We start from the raw sequence: 26136 nt of genomic DNA, 5'->3' as shown, positions 1-26136 counted from the left end.
CCCAACAGTTTTCTTTTTCACACTGCCATGGCCAGTGCCAGCCTATAGGGGTCTCTGTACAACAGAGTCACTCAGGGACTCAGGCTACAGGCACTAGCCACCGTCGAGAGCACATGGCCTTCTAGGCGCCTGATGTCAGAGAAGAGAGCCTGGCAAATGACATACAGGCTTTTCACAGTTTTCACCTGGAAATGGCATCATTTCTGCTGTTTCATGACGTAACTCACCCTGTGACCCATCCTGAAGGCCTGGGGGCTGCCAGGAAATGTAGGAGAGCAAGTGGAATGTTTCTGAGGATTATTATCTCTGTTACAGTCTCATTCCAGTGACGTGGGTGAAGATGTCAGGCAGATCAGGTGAGACTTGCTTCACTTGAGTGGAAGCTTAGAATTGGCGAGCCTTATGGAGGACACAGCTCAAGTATGACTTAGATAATAAGCCATGGGAAGAAAAATAGGAGTCCTGGACTTACAGCACCAACTCCTTCTCAGTTGTTTAGATTTGGGGGAGATCTTACCATTGTGCTCCATCTAATAAAACAGTTTCATGTGGTAGGGCCCTGTCTGTAGGATTTCTCACTTGAAAATACAGAAATGACTTGAGGCAAAACCATTTTGTGAGGAGAGGGCAATACTTCTTTTGCTATTTTTTTTTTTTTAAATATGTATTTGGCAGGGCGCCTGGGTGGCTCAGTTGGTTAAGCAACTGCCTTCGGCTCAGGTCATGATCCTGGAGTCCCTGGATTGAGTCCCGCATCGGGCTTCCTGCTCGGCAGGGGGTCTGCTTCGTCCTCTGACCCTATCCCCTCTCAGGTGTTCTCTCTCTCTCATTCTCTCTCTCTCAAATAAATAAAATCTTTAAAATAAATAAATAAATATGTATTTGGCAGAGGGCAAGGGAGAAGCAGGCTCCCTGCTGAGCAGAGAGCCGGACGCGGGGCTCGATCCCAGGGACCCTGGGATCATGACCTGAGCCGAAGGCAGCCACTTAACTGAGCCACCCAGACGCCCCTTCTTTTGCTATTTTAAAATTATTAATTGTTTTCAGTCTTTTTTTTTTTTTTTGCTGCACAAACATGAACAGAAATTTTAACTTTTTTTTTTTTATTCTTATGTTAATCCCCATACATTACATCATTAGGGTTTTCAGTCTTAAATTGTGATACTGTGTATATTGTATTGAAAGAATTTGGGGTTTTTTTTAAGATTTTATTTTTAAGTAATCTCTACACCCAACATGGGGCTCAAACTCATGACCCCGAGATCAAGACTTGCATGCGCTACTGACTGAACCAGCTAGGTGCCCCTGTAAGAATTTGTTCTAAAAATACTGATACTTCCGCTACTATTTAAAGTAGTATTTACCGTATTATACTTTAAGAGAGTAGTGTATTTTTACACTGTGGCACAGATGGAGACATCGAAATTTAAATTAACAGTGCATAAAACTTATTGGTTAACAAAAATTTTTAGCTACATATTATCCAAAAATTACTGCATTCTCTCTAAATAGTTATTACTATAGTGGGGAATTGACTAAGGTGAGGTGAATAATTTGAGGGGTATTTCCTGATCAGTGTATAGAGGATTTGGTAAGCTGAAGTCACTAAAATTTTTGTCTACTTCAGAAAAAATTTTAAATGAACTCAATTATGGTTTGAAGTTGTGTCTTGAATACACCTATCTCTTACAGCCTATACCATATAGAAAATTAGTGCCTGATAATTTGTACATAATGCTCTAAACTTCTCAAAGCACCTTTACGTAGATTAGGTCATTTGTTCTCACAGCAGCCCCACAGAGAGTAGGTAATGTTCTTACTTTCCAGTAAGGAAATTGAAGCTCTCAGAGGTTAAGTGATGTGACCAAGGTCATACTCCACTTGCAAGTGGCAGAGCTGGTGCTAGAAAGAGCCAGATCTGCCTGCCTTTAGTTTATGCTCTTGTCTACGGTGTGTCCTCCAAGTTAGCAAATTGCAGAAGATAAGACAAAAATGGCTCCTATTTTTTCAGGTTCCTCCTGCTTGATGGGCACTGCCAGATGTAACATTTAAAGTCCTGTCTTTGCTTTAAGATTGAGGCAATCCTCAGACTTAAGGTGTTTTTCCTAATACTGTGGGGGAAAACCAGATTTGGCCAAAACCAGACAATTCCTGAAAGAAGTTAAGGAAGTGTATTTAGCATAAGCTTCTAAAGAAATAAGTTCTTCAGCAGCCTGCATGTGTTGGGGACGCAGATCAGGCTCGTGGGGACAGAGAGACTGGAGTGTGCGGTCTCTTAGCAGTGTTACGGGCACAACCCTTGCCTTCTCTGAACCTCCATTTCTTCACCTCGAAAGAGGGGGAAGGGATTGTTGTGAACATATCTACCCTTTAGACTGTTGGGAAAATTAATTGGCAAAACAATTAGCAAGGTACTCAGCCCTGTAAGTGCTCATGTTCAGTATGGCGGAGGGCATTTGCAACTACACGTTTCATATTTACACATGATTCTTGCCAGACGGGTTGGAAGGAGGTTCACACATGCATTTCCAGGGCCCTGAAGCCTGACACTTGCTTTCTCTCCCTTCTCTCTCTCTCGCTCCTGTTCTAGGGAACGACCATGGATAAAAGTGAGCTGGTACAGAAAGCCAAACTTGCCGAGCAGGCCGAGCGCTATGACGACATGGCTGCAGCCATGAAGGCCGTCACGGAACAGGGGCACGAACTCTCCAATGAGGAGAGAAATCTGCTCTCCGTCGCCTACAAGAACGTGGTGGGCGCCCGCCGCTCTTCCTGGCGCGTCATCTCCAGCATTGAGCAGAAAACTGAGAGGAATGAGAAGAAGCAGCAGATGGGCAAAGAGTACCGGGAGAAGATAGAGGCCGAACTGCAGGATATCTGCAATGATGTTCTGGTAAGAAGCCAGGGTTTCAGTTTCAAACGGCGATTTCCAAACAGTATTAATGTAACGTTCAAATGCAAACTCTCAAACGGCTCATGAGAGAAAGGTGTCTGAATATACTGGAAAGCTGCAGTCGGAACTGATTTTTAAGCATATGATGTGATTTTTCTCACCTCCTGTTTGATCAGAGGTTGCTCGTCACGAATGGGTATTTTCCTCTCCCTTCAAAAAGACCTGTGACAAACAGGAGCGATGCATCCACGTCCCTCCATCTTTTCTTTAGAAATTGAGTGCATATAGGCAGGCTCTCAGGTAGGTGCAGCCACAGATAGGCTGTTCTGTGGCCGAGCCACGATGTCATCTCCAGCCGGGGAGGCGGGAGCAAGAAGCCGAGCTCCCGGTCACCCTCTCCCAGTCATGTCCGCACAGCGTAAGGTTCTGAAAGTAAGCGACGTCTGTCAGTTCGGCCTGCGTTCCAAAGCCAAATCAAAAATGGTTTGGGGATCGTCATCTCCTGGGTTTTATATAAGCCTTAGTCAGATGATTGATTCGTAACTATTTCGCTCTGGCCAAGGTCTGGGGTTGGATGGGAGGGGTGCGTATCCTAGAGCAAATCATGATCATATTGTCTTTCCCTCACATCCTGAGCCCACTGGGAACTTTCTTTTTCTTCCAGGTGAAATCAGGTAAAAATGAACGGTGAGGGCTGCTTTGAAGGGAAAAGGAATTCACACTTGTGGATCTACCTCCTCCCCTGCTGGCTGCCTCTCCGAATTACTGCCCATGACACCTTTCTTTTGAAAACCAGTACAAAGCTTGTCAGCCATCAGGCAGTACTCCTCCTCCCTAAACCATAAGGAGTTACACCCTGTCTGTCTGCAAAGAGTATTAAAATGACTACTGCCCCTTGCGTCTTCTCACTTTGATTAAGTCCCCTTACAACTAAGCTTTTGCATTGAGCTGCTCTTGTTAGACTCATGGTGTAAGAGTGTCACGGCTAAATTTGTTGCCTGCTGGTAATTTGGGGGTTTGTTAATGGTGCACTAATTCCTGAATGTTAGGTACATCTGGTATTCAGATGAAGTATGGCATGCATTCCAAGGGCAAGAAAGTTACATAATTCCTGAAATGTAGACCAGCTTTTAAGAGCATCTGAAAGAATGTGAAGAAAAGCATGGTACTTACTGCCTCTTAACCAGTTTTTCAGGATGCCACATTCTAAAACAACTCTTCGAAAATATTGCTCTGTATACGAAGCTTGGACTCCTTCAGAACTGCTTTTGTTGTAAGCATAAATGTTTAAAGGAATTTATTATTAATAATAGTATTAGCTACTTTTTGAGTGCTTACTACGTGCCAGGCATCGTGTTAAGCGCTTTATGTACACTAGCTCATTTATCCTCATAACTACCCTAGAAGATGGCTATTGTGCTTCCCCATTGTATAGCCGGGAAAACTGAGGCTCAGGGTGCTTAAATCTTTTGTCCAGGGGCACAGATGGTAAACGGCAGAGGAGGGATTTCTACCCAGGTCTGATTGATTTTCAACTTAGTTTTTGGCAGTTTTGCTCTATTATCACCTTTTTCCTCCCCAAAGAAAGATTTTTTTTCTTTTTTTAAATTACAGAAGTAATACAGGTTCATGGTTTTAAAAAAGGGGGCGGGGGGTGACCAGGCAGAAGAGAATAAATCAGAAAGTAAAAATCATTTCTAATCCTATCACATAGAGAATCATTATTAACATATTGATCAATATCCCTCAAGAGTTTTCCCTTATGTATTTGCGTGTACACATACATATTTTAATATTAAAATAGGATTCATGTGGTACTTATGATCTTTTTGTTTCACTCAGACTTCTTTTGAGAACCTTTCCATGTTACCGGTGTAGTTCTGCATCATCATTTTTAAGGCCTTACGTGGCATTCCATTGTATGGCTATACTTTAATCAACCCCTTGTGGATGGTCAGAGTGATTTTTAATTGAAGAATACAGGCATCTGCTGTTAGGACCTGGGCTAAAAACCACTTAAAAGCTTTGGATGCAAATTTTATTATTTTTTAATCTTCAAAATTATTTAGAAGTGGTAGTGTGTCTTGAATCTCAAACATAGTTTTAACATCTTGTAAATAATATTTCCAGATTCTTAACAGAATGTGAATCATTTTTTAGGAGCTGTTGGACAAATATCTTATTCCCAATGCTACACAACCAGAAAGCAAGGTGTTCTACTTGAAAATGAAAGGAGATTATTTTAGATATCTTTCTGAGGTGGCATCTGGAGATAATAAACAAAGTAAGTAACTTTTTTTTTTTCTTTAAGAAATTTGATCAATAGTGGAGCCAGTTCTCCTTACTAATTTTCAACAGTTTTGCTTTGTTTACCATAGATACGAACATCACAGTACTGAGAATTTAAAAGACCATTAGCATTATGCTGACCTGTGGTTAGCAGGTCAGCATAATGGGGGTGGACAAATTAATGTATCTAAGGGGAAAGTGCAGGGAACATTAAAAGTGTGATGAAGTAGTGCATTTAAAGAGATCTTTTTCTTTTTTTTTTTTAAGATTTTGTTTATTTGACAGACAGCGAGAGAGGGAACACAAGCAGGGGGAGTGGGAGCGGGAGAAACAGGCTTGCCCCACTGAGCAGGGAGCCCCATGCGGGGCTCGATCCCGAGATCCTGGGATCGTGACCCGAGCCGAAGGCAGACGCTCAACAACTGAGCCACCCAGGCGCCCCTAAAGAGGTCTTTTTCTTAAAAACAACAACAACAACTTGAGGATTATTTGGTATCTCTCTTTTTATTTTATTTTTAAAGATTTTATTTATTTGACAGAGACAAAGCGAGAGAAGGAACACAAGCAGGGGGAGTGGGAGAGGGAGAATCAGGCCTCCTGCCGAGCAGGGAGTCCAACGCGGGGCTCAATCCTAGGACCCTGGGATCATGACCCGAGCCAAAAGCAGACACTCAACGACTGAGCCACCCAGGCGCCCCGATATCTCTGTTTTTAGAAGTAAAACTTCAAAATGTCTGATAGTACAAAACCACCGTAGTAAATAGTGATTTGTTCCCCTTATCACATAAGCGTTTTGTGATGTTGAGAACTACAGCTCTGCTTTATTAAGTGCCTATTATGTGCCAAGTATTTCAGAGTCTCATTTATTCCTTACACAATTCTGTGAGTTCCGGTGGGGATCTGCCCATTTTTCTGATGAGGAAACCAAGGCTCATGGAGGTTTTCACTTATTCTAAGGTTCACATTTAGTGAATGAGTGTTGGGAATTCAAGTTTGAGTCTGTTGACTCTCTAAAGTCCATGATTCTTCCACTGGAGCATATTGTTTCCCATGTTCTATTTTGTTGAAGGTTATTTCTGCTTTGCCCCAAAGCATTTAATGTAGTACTTGGCTTAGAATAAACATGTAACAAATGGTTGTTAATCCGATGGTGGAGACACTGACCCCTTGTTTGATCACTCCTCATTCCTGCGTGCTGTGGTAAAATAACTGGATGGTAATCCAGCATGTGATGACCTAGGAAAGAACCTCCCCTTTAATGTTCTTATCTTTCTTATAGCCACTGTGTCGAACTCCCAGCAGGCTTACCAGGAAGCATTTGAAATTAGTAAGAAAGAAATGCAGCCTACACACCCAATTCGACTTGGCCTGGCACTGAATTTCTCAGTCTTCTACTATGAGATTCTAAACTCTCCTGAAAAGGCTTGCAGCCTGGCAAAAACGGTGAGAAAGACCCTCTGTGGTTTCTGATTGTAGTAAAACACTGCATGTGTGTGTGTGGTGGTTTTTTTTTTAATAACTTCTTTTTATTGCCTGAATTTAACAACTGATTGTCCTAGACCTCTCTGAAGATGTTCTGGAGAGAGGAGTAGATCTTTTGTGACATAAATACAGACCTGTCACTTTTTGATTTCTTCTCAACACTTCCTGCTGATTTTTGTTTTCATTGTGTAATTACTGGTTTGGGGGTGGGTGTAGAAAATTCAGGGGGAAGGTAGTGTGTTGTTTCTTGTCAAGCTTTGGGCTCTGTAGGCCTCTGTTACGTATTGTAGTCCTTTTTTTTTTTTTTTTTTAAGATTATTTATTTGAGAGACAGAGAATGAGAGACAGAGAGCATGAGAGGGAGGAGGGTCAGAGGGAGAAGCAGACTCCCCACTGAGCAGGGAGCCCGATGCGGGACTTGATCCCGGAACTCCAGGATCATGACCTGAGCCGAAGGCAGTCGCTTAACCAACTGAGCCACCCAGGCGCCCCACGTATTGTAGTCCTTGTACCGAGATTTGAAGTTACAGCTGTGTGAAAGAACTCAGACCAGGTTTTCATTGTGTGTGCTGGGTTACCTCCTATCTTCTATTAGTAATTCAGTCGCCTTTTCTACATATTTTTTAGTCTTTCAACATGCACAGTGTTATTTAAATTTTTTTTTATTTTGGAAAAAGTACATGAAATGAATTCTCTAAGGTCTGTCACTTAATTGAATCAGATTTAGTGGTGTGAACTTCCGTTTTCCTTTTATTCCTTGTATCCAGACCTTTTGAGTTTTAGTAAAGAAAGAAAAGGATTACCAGAAGTATCTTTGGCAATTAAAAAATTATGTGGATTTGTGCTGGGTTGACAGTAATACCTGCTGTCTTACCACATATAGTGAAGTTCTTATCTGGAATTTTTTGTCATTGTTGGTTGGTGCTTTATAAACATGCATTATCTGTTTGTTGAAACAACTAGCAAACAAGGTCATTAATAATAGCCTCAGTTCCCCCAAAGTACTGTACAGGAAAAGAAAGTATATTCATTTGTTAACAGAAAAAAATTGGGCTAAACTAGCTCCAGAGAACCTGTGACAGTCAGCTAAAGGCTCTTTGTTGTAGGCCTTTGATGAAGCAATTGCTGAATTGGATACACTGAATGAAGAGTCTTACAAAGACAGCACCCTGATCATGCAGTTGCTTAGGGACAATCTCACAGTAAGTACTGCTGGTTTACAACACTGCTTCTGGAGGGTTTAGAGTCTTGTTCTATCACCGACCTAAGAATTCACTATTGCCTAAAACTTGAGGGGATTTGTACCCTGTAAGTAGAGTTAAATGTACTAAATTGTTAAATTGGTTGTAAATGACTGCTGAAGTTCTGGCCTTCGCAGTTCTTGCGGCCTGCAGTAAGACAGTAAGAATTTGAAGCAGTTAAGTGAGATAAGGTGGTCCAGACTGGGCCTGCCTCCCTGAGTGCATTTTAGGAGCCCTGTTTTGATTAGAGCTCTGTTTTTCTCTTGCAGCTGTGGACATCGGAAAACCAGGGAGATGAAGGAGATGCTGGGGAGGGAGAGAACTAATGTCTGTTGTGCTTCGTGATCTGTTCAATGTCACTCTGTACCCTCCACATATATCCCTTTGTGCGATAAAAAAAAAAAAAAAAAAAGAGTCGTACATCGACTTTCAGTTTTTCACAGCCTCAGCCTAGCAAAATGGTCCATGGGATAAACAGCTGGTGTTTGTATCTAAAACTCAGATTGGTCACATAAATGCCACGGCATTCTGAAATTTTGATTTTGATTAACATTGATAGGATTACTGTGTGTTGAATTTTTTTTAAACTGAACACTGTGATTATGGGGTTTTGTAACTTAGCAGAACTCTTACTGGTAGAAAAACTAGACCTGAATTATGTGTAACTTTTTGGAAAGTTTAATCTGATATCAAACTAGTCACTGAAATAACAGTTCCATTGTAAAGTTGTACAGAAAGTTATAGAGATTATATTGGGACGTGGAGTGAGACACCTGTCCTGTGACATTCAAGTGTGACAGCAACTCACAGTAGTTCTGCCTGTTTTTTGGGGATTACAGACACTTGGCCAGTTTGGGCTGTTGCCACTCGAAAGTTCGTGACTGCAGATGTCCACAGTGTCTTCCTCTGAGTATACTCGAAGCCTGAAATGGAAACTCTTTGTGGCAGATAATTGGGTTTTGACACCATGCAAAGGTCCAGTGTTCCTAGAACACGTGACTGACACCCCTTTCCCACAGCCATCGTACTGATTTGCAACTTGTGCTCCAGTAGTGGAATCTGTTTTCCTTGTAACCAGGACCTGAAGAAGAAAAAAGCCGTGTATCTCATGAATGGCCTTATCTGTTTCCTGGGTAATACCTTTAAGAGTCATGTTCTGCAGAGATTGCCTTTCACTTAAGAAGTACTCAGTCTTTGGGTGCTTCCTAGCTTGGGGCTTTTAAATTTTGAAATCAGACATTCTTCCCACTGTCCTTTTTGACTGTTGACTTTGGTTTTTTTTTTCCCTCTTTAAGTTTCTGTCCTGTTTCCTTAACATTTTTTTCTTTTTGAATTCTGTCGTTGTCTTCTGTTCTTTGTTTAATACTGTTTGGGCAGGATGGGGGCCTGAAGGGGGTGAGCAAAGATGGCGAGCACTTTGGTCAGCAGGCCTCGCTTCAGAGAGGTGAGAAGGGCTTCCAGCACACAGCTCTGGCTTCCTCCGGTTCTCGGCACGCTTTTTGCTCTTCAGTCAGACCGAGATTGAATCAAAGAAGTGTTTTTAAATACCCATGATTTCTCCCTGTGTTGCAGCCAGCCCTGATGACGCTTGTTAGTACCTGTCACCAGATCTCCCAAGTGTGCTCCTCCAGCCAAGTTCACAGACCTGTTTGAACAAGACCCTATAATGCAGGGAAGTTGCATGAACACCGCAGTGGGGACAGTCCAGAATAGCCAGGCCTACCAGTCTCACAGTACCCCCTCTCCCTTGAACATTCCACGTAGCTGTAGTGTCCACCTGTTTGTCCATCTGCTGAAATGAGAAAAGAAACATTCATGCACTGATTTAAAACCAAAAAAAAAAAGAAAAAAAATCCCTCCCCCCTTTCTAGCTGAACAAAAACGTGCAGTTAATACTTGGCGCTTGAAAATGCAGTCGTGAATGTGGAGCGAGCCTGTCTGTATATCTGGTAGCTCTTTCTTGCTTCCGTTTTTCCTTACCAGTATTCTGCCTCACGTTTGCTTCTGTGACGGTCATATTGCCTAGCAAGCACTCCTGTGGTTGTGAAAATAGTATAGCCAAAAAAAAAAAAGAAAAAGAAAAATCCCCGGTTATTGATGTACTAGATTTGTGTATGTCTTTTAAAAGTTCTAGTTCCCTCCTTAACACGGAATAATCAGGAAAAGTGTAAAAATTCAAAAGCGAAATAAAAAATTTTATCAGTTGCCTGTGAACGGATGTATGGCGCCATCTCTGTCACTGCCAGGACCAGCTACCTCTTCTGGTCACACTCACTCGTGGCTCTCCTCTTTCTTTAAAAGTAGGGAACATCTTTATTTCATCCTATTTAGAACCAGAAGTCAAGGTGTTGTAAAGGGGAAGAAATTACCATTAATAAGCAGCCACTCTCCACCTATTAGGGGACGCTTCTCCACCCTGCACGACAGACCATCCAGGTGTTAGGTCCTCTTGTAGCTTCGAAGATTTGCTACGAACAGTTATTTTGCATCCCATCAAGATGCGCGTGCGCGCGCACGCACGCACCCTTTTTTAACCCTGAGGTGTAACCAAGCCTGTTAGAGATGCTTGCCTAAGGCTTGGGCATCCGCAGGCTTCTACCAGACTGTCCGCCGTCCTAACACTTTCTGGGAGCCCGCAGCACTGTTTCCTCATGGCATTTGTCCCCTTTCTGAAAACTTCCACACTCCCATAAGGAGAGGGAAGAAATGAGGGTTATTTTTCAGCCCAAGATTAGAATAAGTGGCGCTTGCTTGCTACTGCATGGAAGCTGAGCAACCAGACTAGTTCAGAGCTCTTCCGCCTGTGGAAACCACACTCAAGCAAGGTCAGTGGGAGCCTGCCTGCTTCGTTGCAGTAGGGAACCGGGGGAGTCCCTGTGAGGGGCAAGGGGAGATACTGGGAAGTACGACTGGCTCACAGCGCATTGCAACTTTCTTCCAGGTGCCTCCACACCACCGGTAGGTTGAGGCTGCAAGCGCACCTTGGGGCTACTGCCACAGCCTTGTGCTGTGAGGTCCCTTCTGTCCCCATACAGTAACTGCAGCTTCCTGATGGAATGCAGGTGGAATGGCTTAGTCAAAAGAAAGTTGGGGTGGGGTGGGGGTCGCCTGGGTGGCTCAGTGGGTTGGGAATCCGACTCTGATGTCCACTCAGGTCATGATCTCAGGGTTGTGGGACAGAGCCCTGTGTTGGGCTCCACCCTGAGCGTGGAGCCTGCTTAGGATTCTCCTCTCACTCCTCTGCCCCTCCCCGCCTCTCTCTCTTAAAAAAAAAAAAAGTGGGCCAGGAATATCCCTTGGTGATATGAGAGTCAGTGTCAAGGAAGGCCTTGGTCTCGAATTCTCAAGTGGAGCAGTCAGTCCCAGGTCATAAGGCCGGTTCCAGAGCGGGTACTGGATTTGGGCTATCTTGAGAAAAAGACTCCTTTCAGGAGGCAAGGGGCGCAAGCTTTGAAACTGGGGGTCGGGCTCAGGATTCTCCTCGTCTGTGAGACGCCCAGAATGCACCGGCTCCCCTCTGCGCCGTCCCGGTTTTACTGAGAAGGGAAATGGACCCAGAGGCCCAGAAGGCAATGACCTTCGGGACTGGAACAAGTCTCGGGCCGTCCCTGACCCGCGTCCCCGCAGCCCGACCCGCGGCGGGGTTGAGGGCGCGCCCCGCCTCCGGAGGCGGGGTCCCAGAGGCCCCACCTGGGGCTCCTGGAGCGCTGAGGGGTCCCAGGTGGGGCGCGGGGCGGGGCGGGGCGGGGGCTAAAGGGAGGGGCGGCCGCTCGGGACGAGAGCCCCGCCGCGGCGTCTCGGCGAGCACCATGAACGCCAGCGGCCCGGGCTACCCGCTCGCCTCGCTCTACGTGGGCGACCTGCACCCCGACGTGACCGAGGCCATGCTGTACGAGAAGTTCTCGCCCGCCGGCCCCATCCTGTCCATCCGCGTGTGCCGCGACGTGGCCACCCGCCGCTCGCTGGGCTACGCCTACGTCAACTTCCAGCAGCCCGCCGACGGTGAGCTCGGGGGAGGGGGGACGGACGCACGGACACCCGGACGCCCGGGCCGACCGACAGCAGCTCGGGGCCTGCGCTGGCATCTCTGGCTCGTTTTGCAGCCAGGGAAACTGAGGCCCAGAGGGCGTTGGAAGGGGCCCTCGCCCTGAGACGGGAACGGGCAATTAGTGTGCGCCTACTGTGGGTTTTACTGGTGCTCCGTCTTGCAGAGGACAAATAATTAGGCTGAGTGAAAACAGCCAACCAAGGGCTTTGGGGTCGGGCCGACCTCGGATTAGCAAGGCGGCAGCTGTGTGACTTTGAGCAATTACTCAGCCATTCTGAGTTTCAGTTGCCTGTCTGAAAAATGGGGAGCGTACCTGCCTTTATAGAGTGGTTGGGAGGATGAGAAAGTCAAAGCACCTGGTGAGGATGCAGGTGATGAGTGGGGAAGCCAGGAGAGCCGGGCCTTGGGCTCGCGCCTTTCCCAGCTGCGAGATCTGAGTTTGCACCAGATCTGGTCTCCACTCCAGGCCCCAAAACCGGTTTCTCAGAGCTGATAGGATTGATTAGAGTTTCTTGGGTGGTTATGGCCACACTCTCTGTGACAGTGGAGAGGATAAAAAGTAAGAGCACCGGGTTTTCCTAAAGCTCTGCCGCCAGGGTGTGAACTTGAGCAAGAGTTCACGAAACTCCACACCTCTCCGTCTGTGAAAAGAGGCTAAGGCTTATTCCCCAATAGCACAGAAGGAGTGAGCTGTGTCAGTGAAGTATTTCCAGTATCCTTTGGTGCATGGTAAAACACCCTGGGTGGGTGGGAAGGTTTCCCAAACAAGGGTTTGCTGGGGTGGTTCTGCCTGTTTCCCAGCAGGTGCCTGAGCTGGATTCCAGAGAGCCTTCTCCTTTGCTCTGCTTTACCCACCACTGCCTCTAACCTCTTCCTCCAAGCCCTGCACGCTCTGACCTTTCTGCCAGACTTCACAGATGAGATAAATGGAGCTCCAGGGAAGAGAAAGGATTTTGCCTCTTCGCTGGGAGGGAACAGGCTCTAGCAGTGGCAGGAGGATGGGCGTAGCCTGCTGTTTTCAGACACATTACCATTTACCAAACTCCTATTTTGTGCCAGGCACAAAGTGTGAGGCATCTTGTGTATCTTATTTAATTTTCAACCTGTCCGACCCCCTGGAGGAAGATAGTATTATCCCCCTTTGTTGGATGTGGAAAGGGGGTAATTGTCTCCTCATCCCCACTTCACAGGTGAAGAAAGCAGCTCAGAGAGGTGTTCTCCCCCAGAGCCCTACGACTTGGGATTGAGTCTCAACTCTGCTCCTCGGTACCTCTGAGCTCTGATTTCCCCTAACTGCTGCCACTCTTCGTCTTATGGGCTCTCCTTTATGTTTTCATCTACTTGGTGTGCTTTCGAAAACCGCAGTAGACCTTGCTCCGCCACTGACCCTCCCCCTTTCCCAGCCTCTGTTTTCCCTCTGTGAAGTGGGGATAGGAATCCATGCTCACGCGGCTCTTGCGAGGAGCTGAATGAGACCCCAATGGGAAGGTGGGAGGAGCGTGCCGCACATTAATTCTTTCCGCATATCTCCCCTGAGGCTCCAGGTTCTTCTCTCAAGTGAGACCCAGACAGTGATTTTTTTTTTTTTTTTCCCTCTTTTGCTTCCAATGAAGCACCTCGGGGCTCAGGGAAAGAAATACCCTTACTTGCTCCTTTTTCTCCTCCTCCCCATCCCCCCACCCCGGTCCAGCGGAGCGGGCACTGGACACAATGAACTTTGAAGTGATCAAAGGCCAGGCCGTCCGCATCATGTGGTCCCAGCGAGACCCAGGACTCCGCAGGTCGGGTGTGGGCAACATCTTCATCAAGAACCTGGAGGACTCCATTGACAACAAGGCCTTATATGACACCTTCTCCACCTTTGGGAACATCCTCTCTTGCAAGGTGGGTGTGTGTCCTTGCGGGGGAGGGTCTGTGTTAAATACCCATGTGGCAGAAGGATCCCAAGCAGCACCCTGCTTCACACCTTGCTGAGCTGTCAACAACAAGGCTTTCTTTAGCTTATAATTCTGCAGTTGGCAATCTGAGCTGTGTTTGGCTGGGCACTTCTGCTCTCAGCTGGCTCCTTCATATGCCCGCTGCAAGCTGACTGGCTCTGCTTCTAGAGGTGGCTGGCTGTCAGCTGGAGCACCTCGGCTCTCTCCCTACAGTCTTTCCTCCTCCAGTGGGCTAGCCCAGGCTAGTCTCATGACAAGGGCAGCGTCCCAGGAGACTGGAAGCTCACCAGGCTTCTTGAGATGTAAGCTCAGAACTGGCCCGCCGTTCCTTCCACTGCATTCTGTTGGCCAAAGCAAGTCGTAAGGCCAGTCCAAATTCAGAGAGAGAGAGGACAGTAGACACGACAGGATAAAGGGCATGGATACCGGAAGGCTGCTAATTAAGGCCATCAGGGCGGTCAGGCCTCGAGGCTTCCTCTGGGCCACTGAGGATTGGTCAGAAAGCTGGATGTGACCTGGGCGAGTCTCTGAGGCCTAACCGAGGACCCACTGTGGTGGTGGGCCAGGTTAGATGCAAGGCGCACGGTGTGGGGCCTACCCCGGGAGCTCTCAGACTGGTTGGAGACGGTGAGACTTTTAGGAAAAGCTGGAAATTGGGCTCTGCGGGAGAAGCCTAGTGAGCCGTGTAGTCAGAGGCTCAGGATAGAAACCAGTTCCACGGGGCTGCCCTGGAAAGGTTTCTGTAGCGGGGTGGGAAGAGCACTAAACCCGTGGAGTCCGGCCAGCTACTGAGAAGTCAGCACAACACAGTCGGTCGGATCTTGGACTTTGGTGCTGACTGTCTGGGGTTCAAATTCCACCTCTTCCACTTCCTGGCACTGTGACCTTGGACCAGCTGAGTAACCTCTCCATACCTCGGCTTCCTCTAAAAGTTAGGGGCCGTGGTAGAACCTACCTCATAGGCTTGTTGTGCATGTGTTTTAAGTCTGGTAATCTTCACGACATTGAAAGGACACCCAGCACCCTGTTCACCATCTAAGTGGTAGCTATCATAATCAAAAACTTTGGTGGCTAATGACCTTGGACTAGTCCTTCATTTCCATTTTCCCCCATCAGGCAGTGGGGGCTCAGAGGTTAAGAATTGCCTGGAGGGGCTCTTATAGCAAATAGGACAAGATAAGCATGTGATCCCCTTAGCAGGTGCTTGGCCCAGAGTGGGGCCCCAGTCAACATGATTAAATCTGGGTGGAAGAGCTCGGGCTGGAGTGGAACGTGGAGGGACTCTGTGTGGGGCACAGAGTAAGCGCTCAGATAGTAGTTATTTGTTACCTTTGCCATTCTTCTGTACCTGAACCCTCTGTGGGGGGCCCCCCCCAACCCCCTCCTTCTCCCCTGTGGCCCAGGTGGTGTGTGATGATCACGGTTCCCGAGGCTTCGGCTTTGTCCACTTTGAGACCCATGAGGCTGCACAGCAGGCCATTGCCACCATGAACGGGATGCTGCTGAATGACCGCAAAGTGTGAGTGGTGGGACGTGGGGGGGGGCCAGAGGCTGCCCGTCACCACCTCTTGGGCACCGGACCCTGAGCCTCAGCCAGAACTCTTCTGGCAGTGTGACCTCGGAACAGTTCAGTCCCTCGGGAGCTCCCTTTCCCCAGGGAAGAACGGGGCTGCTGATATTCCTTAGAGGATTGCTCTGAGTCATAAGTGAGGGGCTTTTGAAATTCCAGCAGGAACAGCTAATGGCCAGATCACCGCTGGATTCAGGGCTGTTTTCCAGCCTTCTCGGCACGACTGTGAATTTTTTTCTTAAGCCTCTTGTGTTGTTTCATGGGGTAACTCTCGCGGCGGCCGTGTCTGGTTCTCTCACCACTGCTTCCCTAGTGCATCCAGTACCTGTTACATGAATAAGCAAATGCCTGTGATCAGAGTTTCATCCCCAGTTTTTATTTTATTTTGTATTTTTTTTAAAAGATTTTATTTATTTCAGCGAGCGAGAGAGAGCAAGCATGCATGAGCAGGGGGAGGGGCAGAGGGAGAAGCAGACTCCCCGCTGAGCAGGGAGCCCGATGCGGGGCTCGATCCCAGGACCCCGGGATCGTGACCTGAGCCGAAGTCAGACACTTAACCGACTGAGCCACCCAGGCGCCCCTGTAGTTTTTTTTTTTTTTTTTTTTTTTTAAGTAATCTCTACACCCAACGTGGGGCTTGAACTTATAGCCCTGAGACCAAGAGTCGCATGCTCCACTGACTGAGCCAGCCAGGCGCCCTTCTTCCCGTTTTATAGGAATGAACGCTGAGGCTCAGAGAGGTTAAGTAACTTGCGCAGGGTCACACCGCTAGGCAACTGCAGCGTGAGGATTCAGGCCCTCATCTGTATGACTCTCAAGTTCATGCTTGCTCTTCTCTCCTGCACACTCAGCTGCCTGGTGTATGGTAGGAGTTCCCTGTGCCTTTGCCCCAAGAACGAACTCTTCCTAACCTTATGCTAGAACATAGAATCTTGGCTGTTGGAAGTGGTCCGGCCTTGACTGTAGTCCATCTAAAGAGTATTGCCCTGCCCAGCCTCCCGATTCGGGATACAGGGGCCTTGGGGGCTGGCAGCAATTGATGCCAGTGACCCAGGGTTGCCGGGTGGGATGGGGGTGGCGGAGGACTGGCGGCTGCCTACCCCATCAGTGTGTCCACAGCTTCGTCGGCCACTTCAAGTCCAGACGAGAGCGGGAAGCAGAGCTGGGAGCTCGGGCCATGGAGTTTACCAACATTTATGTGAAGAACCTCCATGTGGACGTGGATGAGCAGGGCCTGCAGGACCTCTTCTCCCAGTTTGGTGGGTGTGTTCCCCAAGGGAATCAGGGATCACTTTGTCCTCTATCCCCAGGTTGGGCTAGGAGGAGGGGCAGCCTTTCTGGGGGCTTCCTGATGAGTCAGCAGGGGGCAGCACTAAGTAGTCTCAAGCCCCCAGAGGGTGGGGGCGGGTTGGGGGGGGGAAGGGAGGGGAACACCCTGGGGCTTCCCAAACTCCCCTTTGAGCCAGGTTGGCCCTTCCCAGGGAAGATGCTGAGTGTGAAGGTGATGAGGGACGACAGTGGCCACTCCCGAGGCTTCGGCTTTGTCAACTTTGAGAAGCATGAGGAAGCCCAGAAGGTAGGAGCCTCCCCATGGCTCTGTTTCATGGAGGAGGCACCAAGCCAGCACTAGGAAGAAAAGAGATCAGGCTCAGGGGGCTCCAGCTGCCACGGAGGAGAAGAAAGTCCCTCCCCAGCCTGGGCCCACACCAGTCAGGGCCCTTCCTGCCTGTGGCAAAGGCAGAAGGTTGTAGCCTCCTTTGGGTGCTTCCAAACCCTAAGGCCGACTGCTTTTCATAGATTCTTGCCCACATGGGAGGTGGAAGGGCCTTTGAGATAGCCACGGCCCTTTTCTTGAATTGATGGTGGGACTGAGGCTGGGGAGGGGAAGTGCTATGTGATTCCTAGCTCCCAGGTCTTTGCAAATGCTGATTCTCAAAATGTTTCCCTTCTCTTGCTCCTTAGATGAGTGCTGTCCAATAGAAATATAATGGGAGCCACATTATTTTCCAGCAGCCACATTAAAAAGAGTAAAAAAAAAAAAAACAAACCAACAAACTGATTTTAATAATGTCTCATTCAACTTAACATATTGAAATTATCACTCCAGTGTATATTCAATAAAAAAATTGAGATATTTTACATTCCCCTTTTTTTGTATTAATTCTTTGAAATCTGGTACTCCCAGCATGTGAACTCAGACTAGCCATAGTTCCAGTGCTCAGTAGCTCCACGTGGCTATTGGACAGTGTGGCTTTAGACAACTTAGCGCTTACCCTGTGGGTTTCCCCTTATACTTTCCCTCCTCCGAGAAGCCTCTTCTAACCTCATGCTTCTGGCGAGGTACCCCTTCTGCCTCTCTCCATCAGTAACACAGATCTCCATGTATAGAACTGAGGGTAGAGCCTGGGTCTCATTTCACAGCTAAATCTCTGGTGTTGCACCTGCCAGTAGATACCAGATACCTATTGGCTGAACAAGTGAATGGAACGAGGTCACGTCGTGACAGAGCTGGAGTAATGTTTTCCTATTTGGCTTTCCACTTAAAGCTCTTTCCCAGGCTCCTGCCCCATTGAGACCGTTGGACACGGGGGATCTCAGCTCATTGTGGATTCTGGCTAGAGAGATCTGGCCCAGTGCCACTTTGATGGCAGCCACGTCTCCCTGAGCACTTAGCAGGGGCCAGGCACTGTGCTAAGGGCTGCATACGCTCTCCTCTCTGTTCCACCAGCGTGGGCTCGGCCGTTTTCACCAAGTGCTCCAGGGGTGTAGCTGGTAAGAGGCATCACTGGGATTAGAACCCGCTCTTTCTGACATCGAAGCTTTGTTCTTAAGTGCAAACGGCCCGTTTCAAAGGTGACCTCTTGCGTGTCCTTGGACAAATCCCACCCTCTCTCTAGGCTTTGGTTTTCTCAACTGTAAAATGACAAGTTGAATAGGTGGCTGAAGCTTCAGGGATCCATAGATGCCAAGGTCTTAGAGACTTTGGCAATGACTTTTATTTATTTTCTGTAAGCGTGCATTTTTTTTTTTACAGTGTTATATTAGTTTCAGGTCTACAATATAGTGATTCCATACAATTCCAAACAATTCCATACACACCGTGATGTTTATAGCCACATTCTCTACAATAGCCAAATTATGGAATCAGCCCAAGTGTCCATCAGCTGACAGATGGATAAAGAAGATGTGGGCTGTGTGTGTGTGTGTGTGTATATACTTATACACACACGCTCAGTGGAATATTACCTATAAAAAATGAACTCTTGTTAAATAGGTGATGGGGATTGGGGAGTGCACTTGTTGTAATGAGCACCGGCTACTGTATGAAAGTGTTGAATCACCATATCGTACACCTGAAACTAATATTATACTGTGTTAATGAACCTATTTCACCCATCCCTCACCCTCGTCCCCTCTGCTAACCATCAGTTCTCTATAGTGAAGAGTCTGTTTCTTGGTTTGCCTCCCTCTTTTTTTCCCCTTGCTCATTTGTTTTGTTTCTTAAATTCCACATGAGTGAAATCATATGATATTTATCTTTTTCTGACTATTTTGCTTAGCATCATACTCTCTAGCTTCATCCATGTCCTTGAAATGGCAAGCTTTCATTCTTTTTTATGGCTGAATAATAATCCCAAACTGTAGTCATCAAAGTAGTATGGAACTGGCACAAAAATAGACACACAGATCAATGGAACAGAATAGAAAACCCAGGTAACGACCTTTTAAGACTGAGGTGGAACTAACTTTATTGGGGCCCGAGAGTATGTTTACATGGATTTGCATGTTTAGGGGGGGATGCTAAAGTCACTATTATGTGAAAGTATTTTTGTATTTTTTTAAAGATTTTATTTATTTATTCATGAGAGAGAGAGAGAGGTAGAGGGAGAAGCAGGCTCCCAAGCAGCAGGGAGCCCCATGCGAGACTCGATTCCAGGACCCCAGAATCATGAACTGAGCTGAAGGCAGACGCTTAACACCCAGGCTCCCCGTGAAAATATTTTTTTTAAAGTGAGTGAGAGGGAGAGAGAGAGCACAAGTGGGGAGCAGGGGCAGAGGGAGAAGCAGAATCCCCTGCTGAGCAGGGAGCCTGATGTGGGGCTTGATCCCAGGTCCTGGGATCATGACCTGAGCTGAAAGCAGATGCTTAACCGACTGAGCCACCCAGGCCCCTATGTGAAAATATTTACTAACTAGCTGACCACTTAAAAAGTCAGTTCCCTTTTGTTCAGGCCCCACTTTGGGCATAGAGCTTACTTTAAAAAGTCCCCTTTCAAACATTTCTCCTCACTAATGCTAGTGTCTAATCCTAACCATTGAGCTGGTACACACACGAGTCTACCTTTTGCTGATTTTTTGCAGATGAGTCCATGTAAATTCAGTTCAGGATAAATGCATTAAGAGAAGTTGCATGTCTTGAAGAAGAGAAAGCCACTGACAATTTAGGACATGGCAGTCTCAGGTGTAGATACAGTTAAGAACCTAAATGTTAAATATGGGAAATTTGCTTATTTCAATTTCACTTTTTAAAGTACAGCTCCAATCAAATTTTTTATTTTTATTTTATTTTTTAAAGATTTTATATGCCAGAGAGAGAGAGGGGACAAGCAGGGGGGAACAGCGGGCAGAGGGAGAAGCAGGCTCCCTGCTGAGCAAGGAGCCTGATGAGGGACTGGATCCCAGGACCCTGGGATCATGACCTGAGCCAAAGGCAGACGCTTAACTGACTGAGCCACCCAGGCGTCTCCACATTTTTTATATCTGTGGTTTACTCTGAAATTTTGTGCCATGTTTTCAAAAAGTGGATTCACTTTAAATGGCCTTTATCCTGGTTCTAATTATTCTCAGCCAGCGAGGCTGGCCTAGCTTGCAGGTGGCTCCCTTCAGGACCGGACACTGGGACTGGAGACCAGGGCCCCGGGGGAGGGGTGGGGGGAGGTGGTTACCAAGGACTCTCTCCCCTCCCCTGGCCAGGCTGTGCTGGACATGAATGGGAAGGAGGTGAGCGGGCGGCTGCTGTACGTGGGCCGGGCCCAGAAGCGTGTGGAACGGCAGAATGAGCTGAAGCGCAGGTTCGAGCAGATGAAGCAGGACCGGCTGACCCGTTACCAGGTGACAGCCCCCTGCTAAGTGAGCGTGTCCGTGTGTGGAGGGCCCTGAATGGGAAGCCTTCCTCCAGCAATCCCGCGTCTGGGAACTTGGCTTTAGAGGGGGGGCGGGGGGGCGGTGGCTGTAGCTTCCAGGGGATGGGCGCGCTGAGTGATTGGGGGGCATGGGTGCCATGCAAGACTGGAAACAGGAGGCTGGGTGGCCAGGGCTTCCAGGCCCCACCATGGCCTGCGTTGGCCTCTGACACAAGGCTATCTGGGGCTTGGAGGGGAAGGGACACACTGAGCAATAACCTTTCTTTCTAGGGTGTGAACCTGTACGTTAAGAACCTAGATGACTGCATTGATGATGAGAAGCTGAGAAAAGAGTTCTCACCCTATGGAGTGATTACCAGTGCTAAGGTGAGGACTGGGGGCACCTACAGGGGATAGAGAGCCTGCCTGTCCTGTCCTGCTGCCTGCACACCCCTCCCTCCCTCCCTCGTGGCTTCCAAGGGGTTGGTGCTGAGCTACTCCTTTTAGGGTTTGGGGGGCTATGTCTGACCCCCATTGGAGCTTGATGTCCATCTGCAGCCTTGTCTGCTCTGGAGGGGCAGAGGGTGGAAGTCCAGTCCCAGTCACACAGCTGGACTTATTGGGGCTCCCTATAACCTTGGTTCATTCAGAAAGCATTTATTGAGTGCCTACTGTATGCCAGATTCTAGAAATTCATGTCTCAGAATTTCCGCTGACTCTTGTCTTCTGGACCTCAGTTTCCCCATTTGGAAAATGAGAGGGTTGGGCTGCTTCATTTGTCATTCATTCTTCCCCATTTACTGAGCACTTGCCACGTGCCCAGCCCACTTAGCACCTGACATGTGATGATTGGCTGTTCTACTTTTTAGCCCACGTCTTCTGAACTTCATCTATACGATGAGAGTGTCAGGCTCATTGGATGTTTCTCGGCCCTGGCTTATTAACCCCTCCCTCCAGGGAGCTCTTACAGACACCTGAGTTAGACAAATGGAAGATTTCAGAGTAGGGCCTGGGCATTTTATTTTAAAGCTCCTCAGATGATTTTCATATAACCCAGTGTTCATTCATTCCATACTTAAGCACCTCCTGTCTTACCAGGCCCTCTGGGAAGCCTATAGTAATGAGTTAGATGTGGTTCTTGCCCTTGACTAGCTTATAATCAAGTGAGGATGTCAGATGCATCACTAACTCAAATCCATTATAAGGTGTTTGTGGGGTGATTGGGGGTATTGGAGGCAGAGCTATGGTAGCTCAGGGGAACAGGAAGGAGGGCTTCCTGCAAGAAGTGGCAGTGGCAGAAGCATTTGGCTTGACTGTGAGGAGGTAGGGAGCTGCAGGGAGGAATGAAGAACTTTCCAAAGGTATCAGTGTGAGTGATGGGGCTGGAGACCAGAATATGTGATGTGATGGTTGGGTTCTTGGGAAGTGGTCTAGAAGCTCTTTTGCCTTTTGAGTCCAATTGCATTGTTTAAATTTTTAAATCTTTTTTAAAGATTTTATTTGTCTGAGAGAACACAAACAGGGGGAGTGGCAGGCAGAGGGAGAAGCAGGCTCCCTGCTGAGCAGGGAGCCCAATGTAGGACTCGATCCCAGGACCCTGGGATCACGACCTGAGCCAAAGGCAGACGCTTAACTGACTGAGCCACCCAGGCATCCCTGTTGAATCCAATTTTAAATGTCCTTCAGGAAGCCTGGTGTTTAGGGCAGAGGTTCTAACAATTTTTGAGTTAAGGATCTTTGAAAAAATGACAGAGCTATGGGACATGTAAATAAGCATCAGTAAATTTGCTTAAACGTTATGAAAAAGCTATGGGCCCTCTTTCCCAGCAAATATATACCTTGTGTAGCATTGTGGTTGAAAACTGGGATGTTAAAGTTAATTAGAACTAGGTGTAAATCCCAGTCCTACATTAACTACTGTAGAATCTGAGGGAAGTGACTTTGCCTTTTGGAGTCTGTTTACCCATCTGTGAAATGGGAGCAACATTACCTACCTCTCGAGGTATCCTGAGCACTAAGGAGCCTGCATGCAGAGCACCTGCCCACAACAAGTAGTGAAATGATGATCTGATTATTCACACGTAGTGTCTAATTTCTGGAGATTCACCGACCTCCTTGAGGACTCCTTGAGGGAAGGGAATTGTAAAAATCTGGATTGCTCAGAGTTGCAGCACTATCTTGTTAATTGACCAATTAGGTTATAAAGTGGGGATTTTATGTAACTTTGTATTTATGATTTCGACTGTATATAAAATACAGTGAGAATGAAAATGAGTTAAGGCATATAAAGTGCTAAAAGTACTATCATGTTTATAGTAAGCTGCATAAATGTATTTTGTCATTATTTACTACCTAACAGAAGTTCTTATTTACTTGTTAAGACAATACTTTTGTGCCAAGAAAATCTGGGTTATGAAAGCCTATGGATCCCTTCTGAGAATATTTTTCAATGCATAAAAGAAAGTTCAGAGGAGGGGCACCCGGATGGCTCAGTCGGTTAAGCGTCTGCCTTCGGCTGAGGTCATGATCCCAGGGTCCTGGGATGGAGCCCGACATCGGGCTCCCTGCTTAGCGGGGAGCCTGCTTCTCCCTCTCCCTCTGCCTACAGCTCCCCCTGCTTATGCTCTCTCTGTCTCTGTCAAATAAATAAATAAAATCTTTTAAAAAAAATTCAGAGGATTACAAAAAAACAATTATATTGAAACACAACTATCAAAATATGGAGGTGACAGGAGTAGGTGCTTCCTTATTGTACCCAGCTATAAGATCTAGGGAGGTAGCATTAGCATAGATGATATTTTGAGGGCAGCAGTGATTAACATGATATGAAAATATTTTCTTCCTGACAAAATCCCAAGCACAGCCAAGACTCCCCTATTTTTGTTGTCCATATTTACAATAGAAGGGAATGCTAATGTGAAAACAAAGAGGCCATTTTTTTCCCCATCCAAGTTCATAGACCTCCTGACTTCTATCCACTGGCCTCCCTGAGGGGGATCTGTGAACCCTCAGGCCCAGGCCCCAATGTGAATGGGTAGCAAAGTGCAGTTTGAACACCAATTATGTAGAACATGGGCTCTAATAGAGCAGATTTAAAAAGTATGTCGGTTCAAGTCCAAATGTGTGAGCCAGGCCAGTGTCTTGATCCCAAAAAAGATTACGAACCATACATGCAATGTGGATTGGATCCTGGAAGAGAAAAATATTAGAAAAACTAGTGAAAGCTGAATGAGACCTGCGGTTCAGTTAATAATAGCATTGTGGCTGATAATTAATAGTATTGTCCCAATGTTAATATACACATGTACCCTGTTCACATTGGAGCAAGCTGGCTGAAAGACAGCCACTCTGTACTATTTTTGCAACTTTTCTGTACATCTAAAGTTATTCCAAAATTTAAACGTTATTAACAAAGCTAAGAACCTCTTCCCAGACTCCTAACGAACTTGGCTCAGTTCCTTGGAGAGGCAGTGGACATTTACCAGAACACTGCATTGGGTTTGAATCCTGGCTGATGGGTGTCCACAGGCTGGGTGACCCTAGAGAAGTCGCGCTTTTTTTTTTTTTAATTGTAGTAAGGACTGTTATTTCTACCACAAAGAAAATAGAATAAGTCACCAAAAATATAAATTTAAATCATTTTATATTCCATGCAAATCTAATTGGACTTTCTAGGAAACTTACTCTTTTTTTTTTTTTTTTTTTAAAGATTTTATTTATTCATTTGAGACACAGAGAGAGAGAGAGAGAGAGCGCATGAGCAGGGAGAGAGGCAGAGGGAGAGGGAGAAGCAGGCTCCCCGCCGAGCCAGGGGCCCGATGTGGGACTCCATCCCAGGACCCCGGGACCATGACCTGAGCCGAAGGCAGACGCCCAACCATCTGAGCCACCCAGGCGCCTAGGAAACTTACTCTTAAGAACATTGTATTCTTTCCCTAATTCCCAAATAAACCAAAAGAATTGTATGGGTAGTTTAAAAAAACCAAAGAGTAGTCGAAATGCAGATTTTCATCACCGGGACCTCAAATGGAGTGTTTAAGATTGTGGCTCTAGGAAAAGAACCCTGCCCTGTTCTTAGATTTTAAGCAATCCTAAACTATCCTTTTCCTTCATGATAGCCCATGTGATGAAGGTAGATTCTGTTTAAACCAGCTTTCCATCACAGCTTAGGAAAATCATTTCAGAAAGAAAATACAAAAATCCTGAAATGCAGCGGTTCCCACGGACTCTGGGGAGTGTCCTATTAAACAGCAAGCAGCCCCCAGTTAGCAAGTGGCCTGATCTCCACCAAGTCACTCTTGAGCCCCACTTCCGTCGCCTGTGAAGTGGGAGTGGCGCCCCCATCAGGTGCCCCCCCATCAGGTGGAAGTACACGTGACATGAGAAGGCACATCCAGTATCTGGCATGCAGTGGGCCTCAGGCAATGTCGGGGGGACGGTTTCTCTGGGCCTGCTCAGTGCCGGGCTGGGACCTGGGGCGGGGAGGAGGGGAGCACAGCCCCCAGGAGTCTTCCTTCCCCACCCCCAGCAGCCCTTGTCTTGTCTTGCTTTTAGGTGATGACAGAGGGTGGCCACAGCAAGGGGTTTGGCTTTGTGTGTTTTTCCTCTCCAGAAGAGGCGACCAAGGCCGTGACCGAGATGAACGGGCGCATCGTGGGCACCAAGCCACTGTACGTGGCACTGGCCCAGCGCAAAGAGGAGCGGAAGGCCATCCTGACCAACCAGTACATGCAGCGTCTGTCCACGGTGCGGGCGCTGGGCGGCCCCCTCTTGGGCTCCTTCCAGCAGCCCGCCGGCTACTTCCTGCCCGCCGTGCCCCAGGTGATGACCCGCCCGCGCCCCTTCCCTGACGGCCAGGTAGAGCAGGACGCCAGCTTCCCAGGTAGATGTGGGCTCTCTGCATGTTTCTGCTGGAAACTCGGCAGGCAGGCCGTTTTAACCCGGTCCGTAAGAGGCGGGTAGGCGTGTTGCTGTCAAACAGCCCTTCCCACCCAGGGAGAGATTTGTGTTCTGCGCAGAGACCCTGTCTGGTCAAGTAGGTTTGAGAAACAATGCATTAAATAAAAGGGACCTAGCTTTCTATCCTGCACGACACTCGCCTGTGCACATTACTCTCCCCTAACGTGTTGGTGTGCATTTGCGCCTCCCCACCCCAGCAGAGAGCATGTGGCATTTCCCCGGCTTAGCCGGTCCTGACTGGGCCGCCCGCCAGCCTCCCTGCTGGAGGCCTGTGTTCCGAAGGGAGCCCACGGGCCTTAGAGGAAGCGGAAAGGTATTGGCCATGAGCAGCTACTGGGATGGGCATACCGGCTCCTTTTAGCGGTAGCTTCAGCCAGCACAGGTCCGAGTAGGTGTGACCATCTCGTGCCGCTCTCTGGGCTACCTGCTCTGGTCAGGGTCAAGGATTGAACCTAAGCCCTTTCCCCGGAGGGCTCAGGGCTCACGGACAGCCTGAGCTGAGCAGCAGGGGCCTCATCGCAGCTCGTGGGGCCTCACTAACCAGTCCCTGGAGGGGGCAGTGGTGTTCCCTCGGGGGTGTCCAGGAGGGGATGC

The 26136-nt window shown here is 47.6% G+C and overlaps 2 protein-coding genes across 6 annotated transcripts in view; both read left to right on the top strand.

Moving 5' to 3' along the window:
• YWHAB (tyrosine 3-monooxygenase/tryptophan 5-monooxygenase activation protein beta) overlaps window positions 1-10119 on the top strand; it is a 22777-nt gene extending 12658 nt beyond the window's left edge. Inside the window, exons 2-6 of the mRNA XM_006735256.3 lie at window positions 2591-2893; window positions 5054-5177; window positions 6462-6625; window positions 7771-7866; window positions 8175-10119. Of these exons, the coding sequence (XP_006735319.1) occupies window positions 2600-2893; window positions 5054-5177; window positions 6462-6625; window positions 7771-7866; window positions 8175-8231 (735 nt within the window). The 5' untranslated portion in view covers window positions 2591-2599 and the 3' untranslated portion in view covers window positions 8232-10119. The remainder of the gene's footprint in view (window positions 1-2590; window positions 2894-5053; window positions 5178-6461; window positions 6626-7770; window positions 7867-8174) is intronic.
• A 242-nt stretch (window positions 10120-10361) lies between these two features.
• PABPC1L (poly(A) binding protein cytoplasmic 1 like) overlaps window positions 10362-26136 on the top strand; it is a 27885-nt gene continuing 12110 nt past the window's right edge. For 4 of the 5 annotated variants that reach the window (XR_014149058.1, XM_081832687.1, XM_081832689.1 and 1 more), the window contains exons 1-6: window positions 12052-13837; window positions 15294-15409; window positions 16580-17036; window positions 20435-20572; window positions 20875-20970; window positions 25138-25404. Coding sequence is in view for 4 of the 5 variants with exons in the window: in XM_081832687.1 (XP_081688813.1) it covers window positions 13664-13837; window positions 15294-15409; window positions 16580-17036; window positions 20435-20572; window positions 20875-20970; window positions 25138-25404 (1248 nt within the window). In the remaining variant the exon portion in view is untranslated. Of the gene's footprint in view, window positions 11908-12051; window positions 13838-15293; window positions 15410-16579; window positions 17037-20434; window positions 20573-20874; window positions 20971-25137; window positions 25405-26136 lie in introns of those variants that run through there. The other variant, XM_081832690.1, reaches the window with a different exon arrangement.

This window comes from Leptonychotes weddellii, chromosome 10 (genome assembly GCF_054177405.1).
Source record: "Leptonychotes weddellii isolate Sample4059 chromosome 10, ASM5417740v2, whole genome shotgun sequence".
In the NCBI taxonomy this organism is placed as follows: domain Eukaryota; kingdom Metazoa; phylum Chordata; class Mammalia; order Carnivora; family Phocidae; genus Leptonychotes; species Leptonychotes weddellii.
This window is presented reverse-complemented; position numbering and strand designations above follow the sequence as displayed.